General features: G+C 43.1%; 1 protein-coding gene across 1 annotated transcript in view; it reads left to right on the forward strand.

Moving 5' to 3' along the window:
• LOC121280052 (dynein heavy chain 5, axonemal-like) overlaps window positions 1-19,124 on the forward strand; it is a 336,766-nt gene that overhangs the window by 222,056 nt on the left and 95,586 nt on the right. Inside the window, exons 53-57 of the mRNA XM_041191681.1 lie at window positions 5,814-6,012; window positions 8,526-8,698; window positions 11,080-11,210; window positions 12,023-12,176; window positions 14,242-14,509. Of these exons, the coding sequence (XP_041047615.1) occupies window positions 5,814-6,012; window positions 8,526-8,698; window positions 11,080-11,210; window positions 12,023-12,176; window positions 14,242-14,509 (925 nt within the window). The remainder of the gene's footprint in view (window positions 1-5,813; window positions 6,013-8,525; window positions 8,699-11,079; window positions 11,211-12,022; window positions 12,177-14,241; window positions 14,510-19,124) is intronic.

Raw genomic sequence — 19,124 nt, forward strand, 5'->3', positions numbered from 1 at the left:
GCAAATGGGATGATGGTGCCAGGTAATAGTAGATGGTAATGGGACAAGTGAAGAAACTAAAGATGGGTCTAAAGAAGGTGTAAATGTGAATAGCAAAATCATCACCAACGACTGCTGTCTGAAAAAATGATTGCAAAGGTTATGATCTGAAATTATTGAGTTCAATGTTGAGTCTAGAAAACTGTAAAGTACCCAATTAAATGATGAAGTGCTGTTTCTTGAGTTTATGTTCAGTTTCATTGGAGCAGTGTAGGAGGCTGAGGACAGAGAGGTCGGAGTTGCAGTGGGTTGGAGGATTTAAATGACAGGCAGTCAGAAACTCATGGTCCCGCTTGCTGACTGAATAGAGATATTGTCGCAAAGCGGCCAACTAACTTGCGTTTTATTTCTCTAATGTAGAGGAGGCTACATAGTGGGCAGTGAATACATTACACTAAATTGAAAGAAGTAAATTTCAATCACTGTTTCACCTAGAAATAAACTCCATGATTGAAAGCATCATTTGGTACTGGAGAACTCTCTTCACGTGGCATTCAAGTGCTGACTCCACAATCAATCATCTACTTAAAATACAAGCACTGTAAATGCAAGTTTACTTGTCAGCTTAAAAATGCCTAGTTTTCAGGTGTACATGTACTGTAAGTGATACTGACAGGCAAATATATCATTGATGTCAAGAAGTTGTTCTTCATACAGAGGGATCAACTCTTGCCACACAGGCAGAAGGTTACTGATTCAAGTCCCACTCCAGGATTTGAGCACATAATCTAGCGTGGCACCCCAGTGCCGTACTGAGGAAGGGCTGTAGCTTTAGAGCTACCTATTTGGTTTAATGTAAAAAGATCCCATGGCACAATCCAAAGTAGAAAAACATTCTGGTCAATCTTCATCCCTCAACAAACACCACCAAAAGCAAATAAGCTGGTCATTTGTGCAATCTTAGAGTGGAATTATCACAGGAAACGGGAAATGGGCACAGGGAGTTCAATCTCCTAAAAGCGATGTTGGACCAGGATCCCAATGTCATTCTGCCCTCCTCTGGGTTTCACCGGGGTGGGATTGAAGGTGAGGGGAACCCATATGCAGCTGTCTAGTAAGTAATTAAAATATTGAAATAGGCATTGAGTACTATTTTAACCCTCAATTCCGAAGGGCTGCCTTCCCAAATGTCCTCTTCATTCCAATGATTGCTGCAGTTTCGAAAGTCCAATTGCAAAGTGAGCCATTGTAACTCATGTCATGGTCTCTTTAATTAGAAATCCTTCTTTTGACAAACTGAACACACCTTCCCATTCAACTTTCCTGATTGGTTGGGGAACCCAGAGGAGGGCTACAAATACCATTTAATTAAAGAGCCTCAGCAAAGCCCACTCCATCACCATTTGAGTTCCTGACCAACAAATGGTCCCAGCATTTGGCCAGGTACTAAGTAGGGAAAATTCCATACTTACTGGGTGTAAATTTTATGTTCTGTTTGTCTATATAACAATGACTGCACTGCGAAAATAATTCATTGGTTGTAAGAACATAAGAACATACTTAAGGACATAAGTAGGAGCAGGAATAGGCATTTGGCCCTTTGAGTCTGCTTCACCATTCAGTAAATTCATCGCTTATCTTCTACCTCAACCCCACCCCCCTCCACTATCCCCATATCTGTTCATGCTCTTTTTACTCAAAAATCTATTGATCTTTGCCTTGAATATACTCAACGACTAATTATCCACAGCCCTCTGGGCTAGAAAACTCCAAAGATTCATAACGCTTTGAGTGAAGAAATTTCTCCTCATCTCAGTCTGAAATGGCCAACCCCTTATTCTGAGATTGTAACTCCTGGTTCTATGCTCCTAGCCAGAGGAAACACCCTCCCAGCATCTACTTCGTCAAGCTCTTTAAAAATGTTATATGTTTCAATAAGATCACCTCTCTTTCTTCTAGGAAATAAGGCTTATTTCATGCAATCTCTTCTCTGAGGATAATGCCTCATCCCAGCAATCAATTTACTGAACAATCTTTGCACTTCCTTTAAGGCAAATATACCCTTTCTTAGGTAAGGATACCAAAAACATATACAACATTCCAGGGGTGGTTTCACCAAGGAGCTATATCATTGCATGAAGATTTCTTTCCTCTTATAATTTGCTTTATAATAAAGGCAAAAAATCATTTGCTTTCCTAATTGCTTGCTGTACCTGCAAGTTAGCTTTCTGTGATTCAGGTACAAGGACAAGCCTCTTTGAATATCAACATTTCCCAGTCTCCCACCATTTAAAAAAATTCCACTTTTCTATTTCTTCTACCAAAATTGATGACTTCATATTTCTCTACGTTATATTCCAGTTGTCACATTGTTGCCCACTCACTTAATCTGTCTATATTCCTTTGCAGGCTCTTTGCATTCTCCTCATAGCTTAATTTCCCACCTGGTTTTGCATTGTCAGCAAACATTATACATGGTCACCTCATTTAAGACCAAAACTGTACTCCACTAGTTATAGTTTGTCAACCTGAATTTGACACAGTTGTTCTGACTCTTTTTTTGTCAGTTAATCAATTCTCAATCCGTGATAATTTATTGCCCTCAATCCCATTAGCCTTAATTGTGTCAGATCATCTTCTGTGGCACCTTACTGAATGCATTTTGAAAATCCAAATATGCTCCGTCCACTGTATCCCCCACCTCCCCATCTACCCTGCTAGTTAAATGCTCAAAAATCTGAAACAGATTTGTCAAACAATATTTTTAAGTGACCTGCTACCATGATCTAGTAATAGATTGTAGGCATTTTCCCTATGACTGATGTCAGGTTAATTGGCTTATAGCTCCCTGTTTTCTCTCTCCCTCTTTTCTTGAATAGTCAGACTATGTTTGAAATCTTTCACTCTAGGGGGGAATCATTTTAGAATCTAGGGAATTCTGGAAAGATCAAAATCAATATATCCGCTAACTTTGTAGCTACATCTTTTAAAACCCTAGGATGTGAGCCATCAGGCCCAGGGAATTTGTTAGGATTTAGTCCCATTTATTTTCCCATGAATGAAATTCTTCACTAACACTAATTTTGTTAAATTGCCCATGCTTATTAGACTCTTGGGGCAGGATTTTATCTCCTGGGTCGGCGCGCAGACCAATGTCATTGCACACTCATGCGCTATTTCAGTTGGCAAGCGCGTGTGAGAGTTGGCAGTGTGCCCGTGACAATTAAGAGGCCTATTAAGGCCCTTAATCAATTAACGTAAACATATTTTTCACTGCCTGTCCAACCATACAGTTGGCAGGCGAGCGAATCAGCCAGGCAGCCTTTTGATTTTTTAGCAAACCTCATCCATAGGCAGGATGAGGTTTCCACAATTAAATAAAAAATAAATATAAATTTTTGGGCAGAATTTTTATTCTGTATGTGTTATTGTGAGTAAGTCCCTTGTTGGAACATTTTTTTCAGATTTTAAAATTGTTCAGCTCTCAGAGGCAGCTCCCTGCCTTCAGGAAACTTTCAGCGCTCACACCTCTGTGCATGCTCAGACTTTTGCTCCCTCACTCCTCCTGCCCCCACCTCGGCAGCACTGAGCTTCTCAGCGTGCCTCTCACACTGGCTGGCCGTTAATTGGCCAGCCAGTGGGAAATCGTGGTTGGGGGGGAGGGGTGGGATCATGGGCCTGTTCACTGCCATTCCCACCTCACAGCAACCTGAAAATCCTGCCCTTGGTTTCCCACTACTTCCGGAATGTTTTTTGGGTCTTCTATCACGAAGGCCCAATTTTGGTTACTGAAGCAGGTAGCTCAAGGTGGGAAATTTCCAGACTTGCTGGAACCTTAGTAGAAAATGCCCCAAAACACATAATTTTTGCCTGAGCTTGGTGGTGGTGGTGGTGGCGGTGGCAGGAGGTGGTGGGTACATGATAGAGTTGGGCTGGCTGGCAGAGCACAGTGGCTATAGGGTGGGCAAGTGCTATATTTGGTTGGTTAGAAGGCCCACTTCAAGTGTTTGGGGATTCATGCATAATGAGGCTCGGCTGTGAGCCCAGATCAATAAAAGCATTAGCTCAGCAGGTGATTGTGTTTTGACAACTGAAGTAAATTGTTAACTTTGCTTGATTGACATCTTAAGTGGTTATAATAAGTTGTTCTTTCTATGATCTCTTGTCAACGTCTCAATGTTTACTTGGACAAGATTAAGTGGCGTGAAATGTTTGACACCTCTGTTATTGATAGTTTAATGAGCTATCTGATTGACACAGGATTGTAGAAACTGCAGGTTTTTTTCCAAAGAAGATTTATGAATGGATGTTTTTTTTCTCTCAGTTGTTCTACACGGCACTGTTATTATATGACTCCTAGTCATATGCACATAGTCCATACTGGGTGAATAAACGTGGAAGAGGAATAAATTGGCATTAAGGGGCAATGGGAAATAGCTGGGGTGCATATGTTAGCTTGGAGGGGAATGGAGACATAGAAGGGGAATGGGGACATGAGTAATACCTTTTGAGCTTGCCTTTCAAAAAAATTCTCAAATCCAGAATATAGCCAGGACTTAAGGTTCCTCCCACCAGGTGGGATATTACAGTCCAGCTGAACTGAATGGAGATTTAAATGGCTCGCTGCATCCGCCGGGGGAAGACACGCCATGGCAGGGCCATAAAATCCTGGCCTATGGTTCACGACTCCTCTAAGGGGCCGTGAACCATGAGTCATGGAGAAGCTGGCCCAACTCTATGAAAGTTACAAAGGCTAGGAGATGACTACCACTGCAATGGAGCCAGCCAGGTCAGAAGTGCGGGATGTGGGCTCACTACCCACGCCCTTATCTTGCACCAGCAAAAATTGGAGGTGTCAGGAATGGAGCAGTAGAAATCCTAGAATTGGGTCCTGCCTACCATTTTTATATGCCCCTGGTGCCATTCCAACTTGGCCAACATCTGGACCAAAGTATTCATTTAAAGTCTTTGTCATTTTCTTATCTCCCATTATAATTTCTCCTGTCTCTGCCTGCAAGAGACCAATGTTTATTTTCTAAACAGTTTCCTTGTGAAGCAGTTTGGACATACTGAGAATCTGAAAACTACTATGTAAATGTGAGCTCCTCTCTCTTTTAACTCATGGAATGATAGATAATTGGAGACAAAACCCCTGGTTCATTTAAAAAATAGTTGAACCTTTTATTGCTGTTAATATCCATACCTAACTTCTGGCATTTGGAGTGTATACATAGCAGCTGCTTCAAATGTCCTATTGCATTTACTCTCCTTAAATCTCTCTAGCAGTAATCTAAAACTATGCTAACCAAAGTACTTTCGGAGAAAAGCTGTATTTATTGATAGGTTCGTTTAAATAGATAGAGTTTCTGTGATACTTCCTGATAGCTATAAAAGAACATTAGTAAATGCTGCACCTTTAATTCAGTGGCCAGAACTTTTTGCTGCGTGCTTGCTAGATCACATATTTACTGTCTATTAAAATGAATGGGGGAAAATTGTGGGTTAGTGAGTGTACAAGTTTAGAGCTCCAGCCGGTAAGTGCTAGAGCTGATTGGGATTTGGCCAGTGGAAAATTAAGCACCGTGAATTTGTGATTTCTCAAATAGTGGTCACTGCTTCTCTCTACTCTGGTAGCATTTGACTATGAATCAGCCTGATGGTCTCGCCACATTCTTAATCTAAGGGCTGCTCATACATATTGACCCGTAATTATTACTATGGTGGTGTGATTGTTTGTCAAAGAAAATACTGAAACCAGTGTGGTTATAATTGGCAATAAATGTTAAGCATTCCAATATTAAACCTGACTTTATTGCAAACACTGTTTTAAATAGATTCTTCTGAAGCTCTGGAGACATGAATGTACACGAGTGGTGGCTGATCGCTTTACAAACTCTGAAGACTATGAATGGTTTGATAAAACGTTAATCCATATTGCTGCTGAAGAACTTGAGGAAGAAATGAAGAGAGTTATCAGTGTGGAGAATGAAGACCTCTTTGTAGATTTCTTGCGTGACCCACCTGAGGCCACAGGTTAGGAAATTATTATTATACAGAATGCATCACACACTCGGAATATCAAGTGTAAGTATCTGAATTTTGAGCTCATATAATTGACCATATTTGTCAAAAGAATTATGGGTGGGATCATCCTAGATTTACACTGTGCAGTAGCGGGCGGGTGAAACAACAGCAGCATGACCAACCAGGCTTGGGAGGTGATGGCAGTGGTGATCAACGCCAGTGCTGCACAGAAGAGGTTGGTCATCCAATGCAGATAGAGGGTGAATAATTCGTCCAAGCAGCTAGGGTATGGCAACCATCTCATCACTCTAAACTCACACACTCAAGCCCATCACAGATTCACTGGCATCTCACTCACTGATAACTCAAACGACATCACCACCCATTCTCATTCACACATACCATCACATGTCCATCTGGCCTCATCTTCTCTGGAGACTGCCTCCTCAGCCCTCACCATCTTGAGGCCACTTGCACAGATCAACATGTGCCTCCCCACACATACCCTGAGATACCCTCCTTCCCCAGTACAGTCCTCGCCCTGTAGCCTCCTCCCTTGCCTGAGGCCACTTCTCCTCCTTCACCAAACAAGCCCTAGCCCTGCAGCAATTGAAAAGCCACCCACTTTTTGGCTGATTTGGTAGGCAGAGACCTGCCGTGAGCCCCCCCCCTAAAAGTGATGCGGTGCTGTCTGTGAAGCCTGGCACTGATGACTGCGAGTGCTGACCAAAGCAAGGTAGGCAAACAAACCTTGGGGCAGGATTTTCAGCTTGTTGGGCGGGTGCAGCGGTAGGGCCCGGGAGTGGCTGGGAAATGGTCTGCTGCCCGCGATCGGCCCCTCACCGTAATTTCACGCTGGCTAGCCAATAATGGCCAGCCAGTGTGAAATGTGCTGTAAAAGGTTCAGTGCTGCTAGGGTGGGGACGAGAGGAGGGCAAGCACAGAAATCTGTGCAGGTGTTGGGAGCATGGAGTGGAAGCGCCCTGAAGACAGAGAGCTGCCTCAAGGAGCTGAAGAATTTTAAAATCAAAAGTAAAGATTTGGAAAATCTGAAAAAATGCCCCCACATAGGAGTCACTCAAAGAACATATAATAAAAATGATATCAAAACATTTTTAAAAAATTAATGTCGAAACCTCATCCCACCCCGTGGATGAGGTTTCCTCAAAAATGCAAAGGCAGCCTGGCTGATTTGCCCACCTACCGACTGTAAGGTTGGACGGGCAGTGAAAATTTTCTCTTAATTAGTACTTTAATGGCCTTAATAGGCCTTTTAATTGTTGGTTGGCACACTGTTCACTCTTGCATGTGCCTGCTGATCGAAATATTGCGCAAGTGCGTGATGACGTCAGGACGTTCGCCTGACATCATCACGCACCATTTTATGCCTGCCCACCCTTGAATTCCCGAGTGAACTACAGCCTGTTAGGTGCACGTTGCTTATATGCTGTTGTGAAACACATCGGCGTGTTTCCCTGCCAACATGGGCGGGCAATCCACCGGTGGGGGGAACGATTCTGGCGGGCAAGCCTAATAATGATATCTTGATGTATTACAATGAAGTTCCCAACGTCCGATAGCGGAGAACGCAGCCTGCCATTGGCAGGCCAAGCAGATGATCGCGAACTGGTTTCACACTGTCGTGAAACCGATTGCGCCATATTGTCCGCTCACGACACCGAACACACCCGACTCCAGAGGGCACGGAAAATCCTGGCCTATGACTCTTATAATTGATTCTGAAAATATAATTTTTCTTTACTTTTGAGTCACTTAACTTTACAGTGAGACCATGCATCTTGATTCCCCCCCCATTTTCTTTTCATTTAGGTTCTTCTTTTGACCTTGCACTTTTATGGAGAAGAGGGTAGGAAGGGCAGTCAGCTGCTGAAAGCACTGTCAATATTGTTGCAGGCTGGTCACCAGGGCTTATGTGACAGCAGCCTGATGTGCATGTGTCATTTGATTATCTTTTTCTCTTGTTTGTATTCTTGGCCTTCACCCAGGTTGTTTGAGCAAATTTACTGCTTGGGTATTAATATTTAATTCAGCATCATGGATTTTGGAGCTGAGAATTTACAAAGAAGGTCCAGAGAGACTGTCATTTTTCTAGACCTGTTAACAATCTAAAAAACCTACAATTGCTCTTCAGAGATTAACCATGTCTTATCTTTTTATTTTAGAAAACTCCCTTCTATTTTCTTTTGACCTTAAGTAAATATGGTGCAGATGTGTTAGTGCTCTCTTTTGTTTTGCATCTTACTTTTATATCTCAAAAATTCGCCTCAGACTGTTGCCAGCAGTCTTTGAGATTTTGTTCAGAGAAACTTGCAATCATAGAATATGATTAGTTATACTGCTAACATTTTCTATGCTCGGTTGCTTTTTTAATTTTAGTATTCAAATATTAAGGGGGGAATATCTAACCTTTCTCTTTCTTTGGATATGCCCAATATGCAAATGCTATATATAGCTTGTTAAAACATACAGAATGGTTTTGTTCTTTATCTTGCCATTTCCAGGGGAGGAACCAGAGGATACAGAATATGAGATGCCCAAAGTGTATGAGGCCATAGAATCTCTGGATATGTTGAAAGAGAGGCTGAACCTATTCATGTTCCTTTACAATGAGACTGTACGAGGCGGGCACTTGGACTTGGTCTTCTTTGAAGATGCTATGATTCACCTAGTCAAGGTGGGGTAGGATTAATTTATTTTCTTCACATTATTCAGTCCGAACTTCATGTTTGTGAATTCTGTGTTTGTGTTTTAAATGTGAGTTTGGATTGATATTTATTTATAGTGAATTGCTAAAACCTATGACAATTTTGGAAGTAGAGAACTAGAGTTGGTTGGAACATTGATTTTTAGTGTCAACCTTGGCTCACTCCTTTAAGTGAGAAAATTGTGGGCTCAAGCCCCACTCCAGAGACAAGAATAACCTAGATTGACATTTCAGTGCAGTGCAGTGTTGAAAGTGCGACCCTTAAGGTTAAACTGAGGCCTCAAGCATCCTCTCAGGTGGACATAAAAGATCCTATGATACTATTCACAGAAGACTATAGGAGTTTCCAAGTGCACTGACCAACATTTATTCTCAGTCAAAACCATTAAAATATGTTTATCTTGTCATTTCTCTTATCCTTTAAATCTGTTTTCTTGTTTCAGGTTTTGATAGGTTGTTGCTGTTTGATGCCATCTTTGTAATGTACTTACTGACCTCCAAGGCCTACTCCACCAGAGTTTGCAGGGTCAGTGGAGGGGGCGTATCATTTGCATGGGCCAGGAGATTCTCTGGCCCATTGCCATTGAAGCCAAGAAATTGTGTTAAGCCTTCGCTGCACTCCATGGAGTCCTCTTATCAACTCCTTGTGTGTAAGGGGGAGGCAATTCTAACATTTAAAAAAATGTTTGCCCTCATCTGTGGTGTTGTCAGGCTGCAACTCTAACCTGGAACCTTCCACTGCTGCTCCATCCAAGATGGGGTTTGTTTACATTCTTCTGGAGACTGATATATCTTATCCCTCTTGACATATTGGCCTCCAGTCTTAAACCAGGCCCCTTATGGACTAGGGAAGAGGGAAGTCCAGGTTATGGAATCCTGGTCCCATCTCTCAACTGGTATGACTGAGTACAGAGACAGAGGCTCTGTTCCTTATAAGGCCACCAGGGTTCCAGGTTATATTTGAGATCCAGCATACTTTGTCAAATTTTTCACCTCTGTCAGATCTCCTTCTGACATTTTCTCTAATGGAAAGAACCCCAGTTTCTATGGTCTCATAACTCAAGCCTCTCGCCTTGACTTTATTTTTGTGAATCTCTCCTGCTGCTTCTCCATGCCTTGACATTCTTCTTAAAGTAGGGTGCTAGTATTGTTTCAGCGCAATTTTGAATTCAGCAAGTTACATTTGTACAATGTCTTTAACATAGAAAACAAGCGCCTCAGAGGCGTAGGCCTGAATTGTTCCCGCGTCGGGCAGGCTCGGTAGGAGCGGGTAGGGGTGGTCACAGAGCCGACTGCTGCCTGCGATCGGCTCCGCGCTGCCATTTAATGTGGGCGGGCCAATTAAGACCTGCCCAGCTTAATATGCAAGCAGTAGAGCTCAGCGCTACCTGTGCGGGCAGGGGGAGAAGGGAGAGTCGGGTCCACCACTCTTTCGCGTGTGCGCACGCAAGAGTGCTTCAATCTCCCTGAGGCATGGAGCTGCCTCAGAGAGGTTGAACTGCTTTTGAAAACGATAAATGAATATAATAAAAATTCAATGAAACATGTCCCCTCATATGACTGTGTCACATGAGATGGGACATGTTTTTATTTTTCAGAAAAACTTTTTACTTAATTCTTAAAGGCTTTAGGAAACCTCACTCCGCTTGTGGATGCGTAAACCTGAAATTAATTACTTTGTTAATGGCCTCATTAGGCCTATTAATTATTGGCAGGTGCGCAGCCAACTTTGGCACGCGCCCGCCAAATGAAACATCGTGAGACAGCGTGATGATGTCGGGACGCATTCCCGATGTCATCACGCGTCATTTTACACGCTGGTGTGTTGGGCCCATTCCCGCTCGCTGACTGGAAAACCCTGACCATAATTTTATCTTGCAATGGATGCTGAGCTAAGAAGATGGGGTTGGTGTGGGTGACCAATTTTTTCATTGAAGAGGTGGGCTTCAAGGAAGCTCTTAAAGGAGGAAAGAGAAATGGAGCAACAGCGGGGTTTAGGAAGGCAATTCCAGATAGTGGGGCTGGGGCAGCCAAAGACACGCCTCCAACATTGAGCCAAATTGAACCTCAATCATTTTTCTAAATGTATCTGGGGGGTGGAGGAGAGTGTACAGTAAAAAAGAGAATTTTGCACAGCTGGAATTAACACTAATGATAATCCACACAGTGAAAACTAAATGAATTTTATGGTGTGACATAATATTATAGCTTGCTGTTTGTATTTGTAAATCATATTTGAACATTTTGTAATGGATATTCATCCACCACTCAGACACTCTTACCTACACTTCTTCAATTTTTTTTGGTGATAAGATTATCATTTTAACTTTAGTCTTTGGATTCACTTACAGATATCCCGTATCATCAGAACTCCTCGTGGTAATGCTTTGCTTGTTGGTGTGGGTGGGTCAGGCAAACAGAGCCTTACAAGACTCACTTCATTTATTGCTGGATACCAGACATTCCAAGTCACACTCACAAGGTAAACTCACAACTGAAGTATTAATATTACTTGGGATGAGCAGCATGTCACGACATAATAGCAAACTTTACCTCCAATAAGCATATATTGCATGGGTGAACTATATAATATACATTTCTATTTTTGGACTAAAATAATCATTAATCAATAATCAATAATCATTACAACTGGCTGAAAAGCCAACAAATGTAAGAAATTTGCTTTTACTGCATCTGGCGAAATCCCATCAACTAACAATTATAATTTCTAATGCTAATCTGTATGGTGATCTCTGGCCTCGTGACATCCTGGCCATTGCCCATGCAAAAGGTGGTTAAAAGTGAACTTTGCTTTGTTGTAGGGCCATGCATTCATGTTGCAGTGAATGTGACTCTGCTACAACATTGAGATGCCATTTCCACCAATGGGAAGTTAGAGGGTGTAGGATAGATTTTCCTTTTGATTTTCAATCTGCACTTTGTGTTGTATTTGTACCTGTTTAAATTAATTTAAGTTCAAGAACTTAACAGAGTGTCATAAGATGACCTCTTGTTTCAGAACCGGCTTTGGGCATGCAATAGGTTTGTCACTTCTGAACTCCTTGCAGCAAAATTCTTAGCTGCAGTCTGTACTCAGAAATTTGTCCTCATTATAATGTAATCTGCCTAATAAACCAGACTGAATAATTAAGAAAATAACATTTTACCAGAAATGCATGGAGGTGCATTTATTTGTATGTTTTTTTATGTATATAGTGGACAATAGAAAGCACTGAAGCACGAGAGAATAAGTACTGGAGCTTTCTATATGTAACTTTATTTATATATATTTAGGTCATACAGTGCCTCAAACTTTCTGGAGGATCTGAAGTTTCTGTACAGAACAGCTGGACAGGAGGGAAATGGAGTTACTTTTATTTTTACAGACAATGATATCAAGGATGAAGCTTTTCTGGAGTACCTGAACAATGTTCTTTCCTCTGGAGAGGTATGGTGTTGTCATTAACATTCCCGGTGTATTTCCAAAATAGGTGCCTATATTATTATTTTCTGCCCTATTGAAAAATGCTACAGTTTTATTCCTGTCCTTGCTAGTGAAGGTTAGAGCACACCACTCTGTATGGACTTCACCAAATTAAACAGCTTTGGAAACCACTAAACTCTTCCGCAGTCACAGCAAATCCTTTAGTAACCAACCTGAAACTGGTTGATGATCCCTTTAAACAGCCCTGGTAGAGGGGTCCTTCCATCTGCTGCACGTGTGTTCAGCTATGTGAGGTTAAGAAAGGGCATTAACTGAGCTCCAAAGTACCAGCGCTGGCAGGAAATCAACATTACGCGCTGATTGATGTCGCAATCTGCCTAATTTGCATACTTGCAGTAGACACTTCCTGCAGACCCTCATGCCCTCACTAAAATAGCCTGTAGCATGGCCAACACCAGAAATATGTACACGCACTGCAGATGCCATTTTGGAGGCAAAACAGTATCTGTAATTAAATGGTGCATCCAATGCACATCCAAATTTTACAATAATAACATATATGTTAAATATGTTAAAATATATTTTAAATTTTGTCATAATAACAGTAGTTAAAAAGTGGAGGTATGCGCAAGAAACCAGAATCAGGGTATCAGCGAATTCTGGTGGAGGAGAGGGGCAAGCTGTATGCTGGAGGTGGTTACGAAGATAAGGATCATCAAAGCCTTGAAGGGATTTAAATATCTTTACAGAAGACTTGTTGCATGGTTCAAATCTATGTGATGAAACATTCGGTTACAAGAAGTGAAAAGAGAGAGAAGATCAAAAGTAAATCTTCCTCCTACAACAAAAGACAGTATGTGCTGAATGAGGTATCAAATGGCAGTGATGCTAATACAGGATGTAACAGAACCTGTAATCCTAAAATGTTGCAAATTGCTCCATGTTACACCAACACTGCCAATTATGTAAATTCCTTGAGTGAAGTACAGCCTTGCAATGATCTTACCTCTATATACCGAAAATTTAGAAGTTAAAATATCACTGCACAAATCTTGAATATCACAATACTATTTATGTGATGAGAAAAATTGGGACTTGAATTATTGCACACTGCGAGTATTTTATAAATATAAAATTACTGAAAAATATTCCATGAAAGCTCTTGTTCCTTGAAAAAATTGGCTTTGGCAAATTTATTGAATACGTTTTACACATAATGCAGCAAAGAACTTAAAAAACTATGAGCAATTCAGGGTTCCAAAAGTGAACCTTTATTGATTATGTGTTTGGTGAGAGTTCTGTAACTGACTTTGTAAACAATAAGCCTTTATGTTCGATGCTTTACTGGTGTTACAATTAATAGCCTGGATTTCAGCCAGGGCCACTTTGCTAGTGCAAGACTGTCTGAGCAGAATTCCGATCCGTGTTAGCTATTGACTCCTTCGCCAATTGTGAGTTGCATGGTCAGGGCGGGCTATCAGTACCTACAAAGATACATCAGCAGTACCTTCTCGAATCTACTGTGTAAGACAGAGTGGCTCACAGCATGAGGTTCCTCGATCAAGGAATTTGTGTCTTTTCAAAAGGCCTCAGTAGAGTTCACGTCAGATCTCAGCATGTGGACCTTATGTTCCTTATGATCCAGAGTACCCAATATCTAGGTAATTAATAGCGGGACCAAGGAATTGTAGCAATGTACTTTGTACATTGGTTCCTGGAACATACCATATGAATTCTCCTGTTTTGGAAAGTGGACTGTATGTATGTTCTTACCAGATGGAGATGCAAGCTTTGAACCAACAAGTGATTTTGTTTCCATTAGGCAGATGAATGAAAATAGCCAATCTAACATGTTGAAATTTGCATTTCTCTATTCTCCTTAAATATATAAATACAATAAAGATGGCATAAGTTTTCTGTCCAAGCATAAAATTGCTATAAACTCAGTGTAGTCTACCTCACTGGTGAGCTTGCTGCAGGCTTTAAAACCAATGGATGCCTTGCATGGGTGAACTTCTTGCAGAGAATTTGCATGGCAAGTTGCTTTTAATTGTATTTTTTTATATAGGTTTCAAACCTGTTTACTCGAGATGAAATGGACGAAGTTAACAACGATCTCACTCCTGTAATGAAGCAGGAATTTCCAAGGAGACCTCCAACCAATGAGAACCTGTATGATTACTTCATGAACCGGGTGCGGCAAAACCTACATGTAGTGCTTTGTTTCTCACCAGTTGGAGAAAAGTTCCGCAATCGAGCTTTGAAATTCCCAGCACTGATTTCTGGGTGTACCATGGACTGGTTTAGCCGTTGGCCAAAGGATGCACTAATTGCAGGTAGGATTATACATGTAGCACACAACACAGGACAATATGTAACTGCTGTCACTATTCAGAATTAAAAATCTGAGCTACCCTGTTTTCCGTCATTTTGCTAATCTTAATTATTTTTTCATTGCCATTTTTTAACCTATTTTTCTACGTTCTTTTGCTGCAGCTATTGACTCATTTCGGGATTCAAGCTGATGCAAACAGATCTCATGTATGAGTTAATTGATCATGGGAGGCATCCCGTTTTCATTTAGTGTTTGGCAATGTACATTTTCCAGCGAGAGGCACCGGAGAGTGATTAGGATTTTGGCTAACTTTTCTTATCCCTCCGCTGAATCCAGGGTGCTGAGGTCAATTAGTGTTTGCACTCAATCAACAGGGAAGCTCCTAATTTAACCTTCAGACAGCTGGGCATCACACTTACTTTTTCAACTAAGTGAAATTTTTTAACAGACTAAGAGTTAAAGTGGTGAACTGACTCATTTTTAATTTGGTCTGGGAAGCAATAATCTAGTAATAGCCATTTAACATGCTGGCAGTAATACAGAGGTATTCTTTTTAAAGTAACATCATTGTACATGTGATTTTTATTGTTCTACCCATTAGGGTAACTAATTCTCATGTTAAGTAAACAAAATGTTTTTGAAAATATTGCAATTTGCTGATATTTTAAAGAATGATGTTGCACTGAAAAAAGTCAAATTGATCAGCAAAATTGGATTTAGGTAGCTTGATAAATGGACAGGGAAGACTCCAATTGGACTCATTTCTCATAAGCACTAAAGTATTAAATTTGGAGACAGGCCGGTTTTAAATTAACTTTATCATTCTTTTCCTTCCTGAAACAAAACAGAAACAGATTGTTTCATAGAAATTAAATGGCCAATAAATTATGCAGTAACCTGGTGTTGAAATGTAAAATTACCAGATTTGTTTTCAACATGATGGTCTTGACATTTTCTGCACAGATTGTCCTTAACATTCATATCAGAAGCCATTCTGCCATTGTGACATCCTTTTTGAAAATCCAGTTAATAGAGAAATGAATAATAATATTTCCAATATAGAGCAGTGAGTCATAGAGATAGGTTATAAAACATATTTTGTAAAATTAGACTTTGGCCATTGATCTGTTTGGCATTGAGTCAATAATTTTGTGTCAAGCCACAAATGGAGCAGGATTTTCCCTTCGTTGGGCAGGCGCGGCGGGTAGGCCCAGGAACGGTTGTGAAAAAGATCACTGCCCGCGATCGGGCTCCGACTGCAATTTCACACTAGCAGACCAATTAAGGCCCATCTAACATGAAATGTGGCTCCGCACTGGCTGCGAAGGGTCGAGTGGGGGCTGGGGCCTGTTGGCCGCCGGGTCCAATGGCAGCCCGGTTTAACAGCTGCCCAGACAGCCCCTGGAAGCCTGCTGTGGAGGACGTCCCATGAACCTTCATGATGGACCCAAGTGCAGCTGGATACCTGGATACAGCAGGCAAAATGGCAGATCGGGTGGGCAGTCAGCACCCCGCCCCCAAACCCCCCCCCAGTTTTCTTGCTGAGTGCCTCGCCATTCTCTGGAGGAGGTGGCTGCCAGGAGGGGCCCCCTTGTCCCCAGGGATAGGAAGAGGAGACCACCACACCTCACCAAGAGGGCATGGGAGGAGGTGGCATCAATGGTGAGCAGCCATGATGTGGTGTGGCGCACATGGGTAAGCATTTCAATGACCTCCTGCACTTAGAAAGGGTGAGTACCATGTTGGCGTGGGTCAGTGCGCAGATGTGTAAGGTCTGGCTATCCCCCATGGACCTCAGAGGTGCTAGAGTCTGAGTGCCAACTGTCAATCACACCAGACCTGGCCAAGGGGTGAGCCCTGGCTGCTTGAACTGAGTCTTTGTGGCTTGAGGCCCATGACTTGGATGTGCCCTGCCAGGTGTTCCTCAACTGGAGTTGGCCAGGCTGCAATTGAGCTGCAGGTACAGAGTGGACTAATCAGTGGTCCTCTGTTGTTTCAGGAGAAGACAGCCCATGACAAAATAGAAAGATTGCAGACTGTCGGAGGCCCCGCTAGCTTCCTAATCCTCTCAAGGTAGATCAAGATGCCCTGGAGCTCAAGAGCCAGCACACCCCACATGCAACTGGGCGTGGAGAGGTAAGGTGCCAGATGAAGATAAGAGCGCAGTGCACAGAGATGAGACATTTGGATTGAGCAACCGTTCTAGTGCAGTCTCCTCAATGATGTGAGCCTCCAACTGGCATCTCCATTGATCATTGGAAGATGATGGCACCAGGATGCAGATCTCCATTGTCTCACCAGGGTACTGGCATGCACAGTCACAGTGTGATGACTTTAACTAATGACATTTCCTTTTAGCCAACAGACACTTGATCTCTGGACCCCGAAGGGCCAACCCTGAAAGCAGAGGACCAGCACAGATACCAGCACCTCAGTGGGCATTAGACCAGCAGCTAGTTTTTTGGTTCATGTTGGTACACTTCACAATTGTATGAGGTGCAGGCGGAGGGAAAGAGTGACCAGGGCACTGGCAGTCAGAGGGCTGCTGGGGACCAGGACAATGCTCAGTTGAAGGCTGATGATGGGCCTCTGGAGTCGTCCATTAGCCAGCAGATACTGCATGTCCAGCGAGTTGTGCAGGAGAATCTGGCAGAGATCCATGAAGGTGTGCATGCCATGGTCTCCGTTGTGGAGGAGTCCATGCGGAGCTTGAGCACTGTGTTGACCATCATGGTCGAGTGCACTGCCTCCTCCATTGAGAGAGTGGCGACTCTCAAGGAGAGGCAGCTCCAGGGACAGAATAAGGGGTTACTGGGGTTGCATTTAGACCTGCAAGCCTTCACACAGGCAATGACCTCAGGTGGTCAGTGTCTGTGGAAGATCGATGAGGCACCCAGTATCCCAACAAGGTGCCCATCCATCAATGGTGCGCGGGGAGGTTCAGAGCAACCTCACATTGGTACACGAGCTGCCTGTTGTCTCTGTAGGCTCTTCTCAGGGCACTCTGGATGATGGCAGCAGCTCCTCCACCCCTCCGCCAGTGACCGTGGCATCTGATGGGGCTGCGGTTACTGGGGAGATGCCAACCATGGCACTGGCTGCTCCGTCCCATGTGGGGCCAGCAAAAGCTCCACAGGCCAGAGGACAACCACCAAAGTTATCAAGGCCAACAAGACAGCAGCTGTCTCCAATGCCGGTGCCAGTGAGGGGGGAGCACCAAAACATAACACTTGGAAGTGTAAGTTAAAGGCACCATGAGCACAAGAGGAGCAGGTCATGGAGGATTTTATGTTCCTTTATGTTTACTTTATCTATATAGGTCTGGGAATGAAGACCAAAGAATTTTATGTAAATAGTTTGGATTTCTCAAAATGAGGTAAATTTTGTTCTTGTGTGTTTCACCTCTTAATTTTATTGGCGCAGATATGCCAGTTTGTAATGCTGGCCGCAAGTGGCTCTGAACTTTATTGCACAGGCACTGAGTGTTCAAATGAAAGGGTCCTTTCAGACATCAGGGATGGAGGTGGTGGCCCTGGCATGTGTTTGAAGCTGATCTTTGGTAGCATTGCTGAAGGAGCGTTGGATCAAGATGTCCCTGGTGTCATTGCCTCCCTGGAGGTTACCGAGGTCTGGCTCCATACCCTCAGCATTCTCCTCACTGTGCTCCTTTTCTGACTCACTACTGGACTCATCTACTGTGGTTTGTGGATCTGCGTCAAGATCTTCTTCCTCCAGTGCCAGATTGTGGATAGCATGCAACCACTATCAGTGAAACCCGCTCTCGGGTGTGTTGTAGTGCTCCCCCTGAATGGTCCAGGCATTGGAAGCGCATCTTGAGAAAAGTTATGGTCCTCTCTACCATAGCCCTTGTGGAGGTATGACCCGTATTGTAACAATTCTCTGCCTCTGTTCTTGGGTGGCAGAGAGGCGTCATGAGCAGTCTCTTCAATGAATAGCCCTTGTCACCCAGCAACCATCCATCCAATTGGGCTGGAGCACTGAAGAACCTCGGAACCTCGAAATGTATGAGGATGTACGCATCATGGGAGCTGCCAGGGTACCTTGCACAGACTTGCAGAATCTGCATCCTGTGGTCACACACTATCTACACGTTCATGGAGTGGAAAGCCCTTCCTGTTGACGAAGGCACCTGGCTGACCCGCTGGAGCCTTGATGGCCACATGTGTGCAGTCAATGGCACCCTGGATGCTGGAGAACCCAGCAATTGCTGCAAAGCCTCTGGGTCACTCAGCCTGTCTGGCCTCGTCCGTCTGGTAAAGAATAAAGGTCAGTACCAGCCCGAACAGAGCTTCTGTCACCGGCTTGACACAATTGTGGACAGCTGATTGGGAGACTCCACACAGATCCCCCACTGAGCCCTGGAAAGAGCCAGAAGCATAGAAGTTGAGGGCCGCTGTGACCTTCAGAGTCACTGGCATGGGGTGTCCACCCATACATTCGGAGCTGATCTCAGACCCAATCACAGACAAATGGAGGTCATAGTCTCCTTTGAGAGGCAACTCATCCTTCGGCATTGCACTTTGGACATGTTGAGGTAGCTGCATCACCGCCTGTAAACCCTGGCAACAGGATGGTGGCATCTTCTGTGATTCATT

Source organism: Carcharodon carcharias, chromosome 7 (assembly GCF_017639515.1).
Source record: "Carcharodon carcharias isolate sCarCar2 chromosome 7, sCarCar2.pri, whole genome shotgun sequence".
NCBI lineage: Eukaryota > Metazoa > Chordata > Chondrichthyes > Lamniformes > Lamnidae > Carcharodon > Carcharodon carcharias.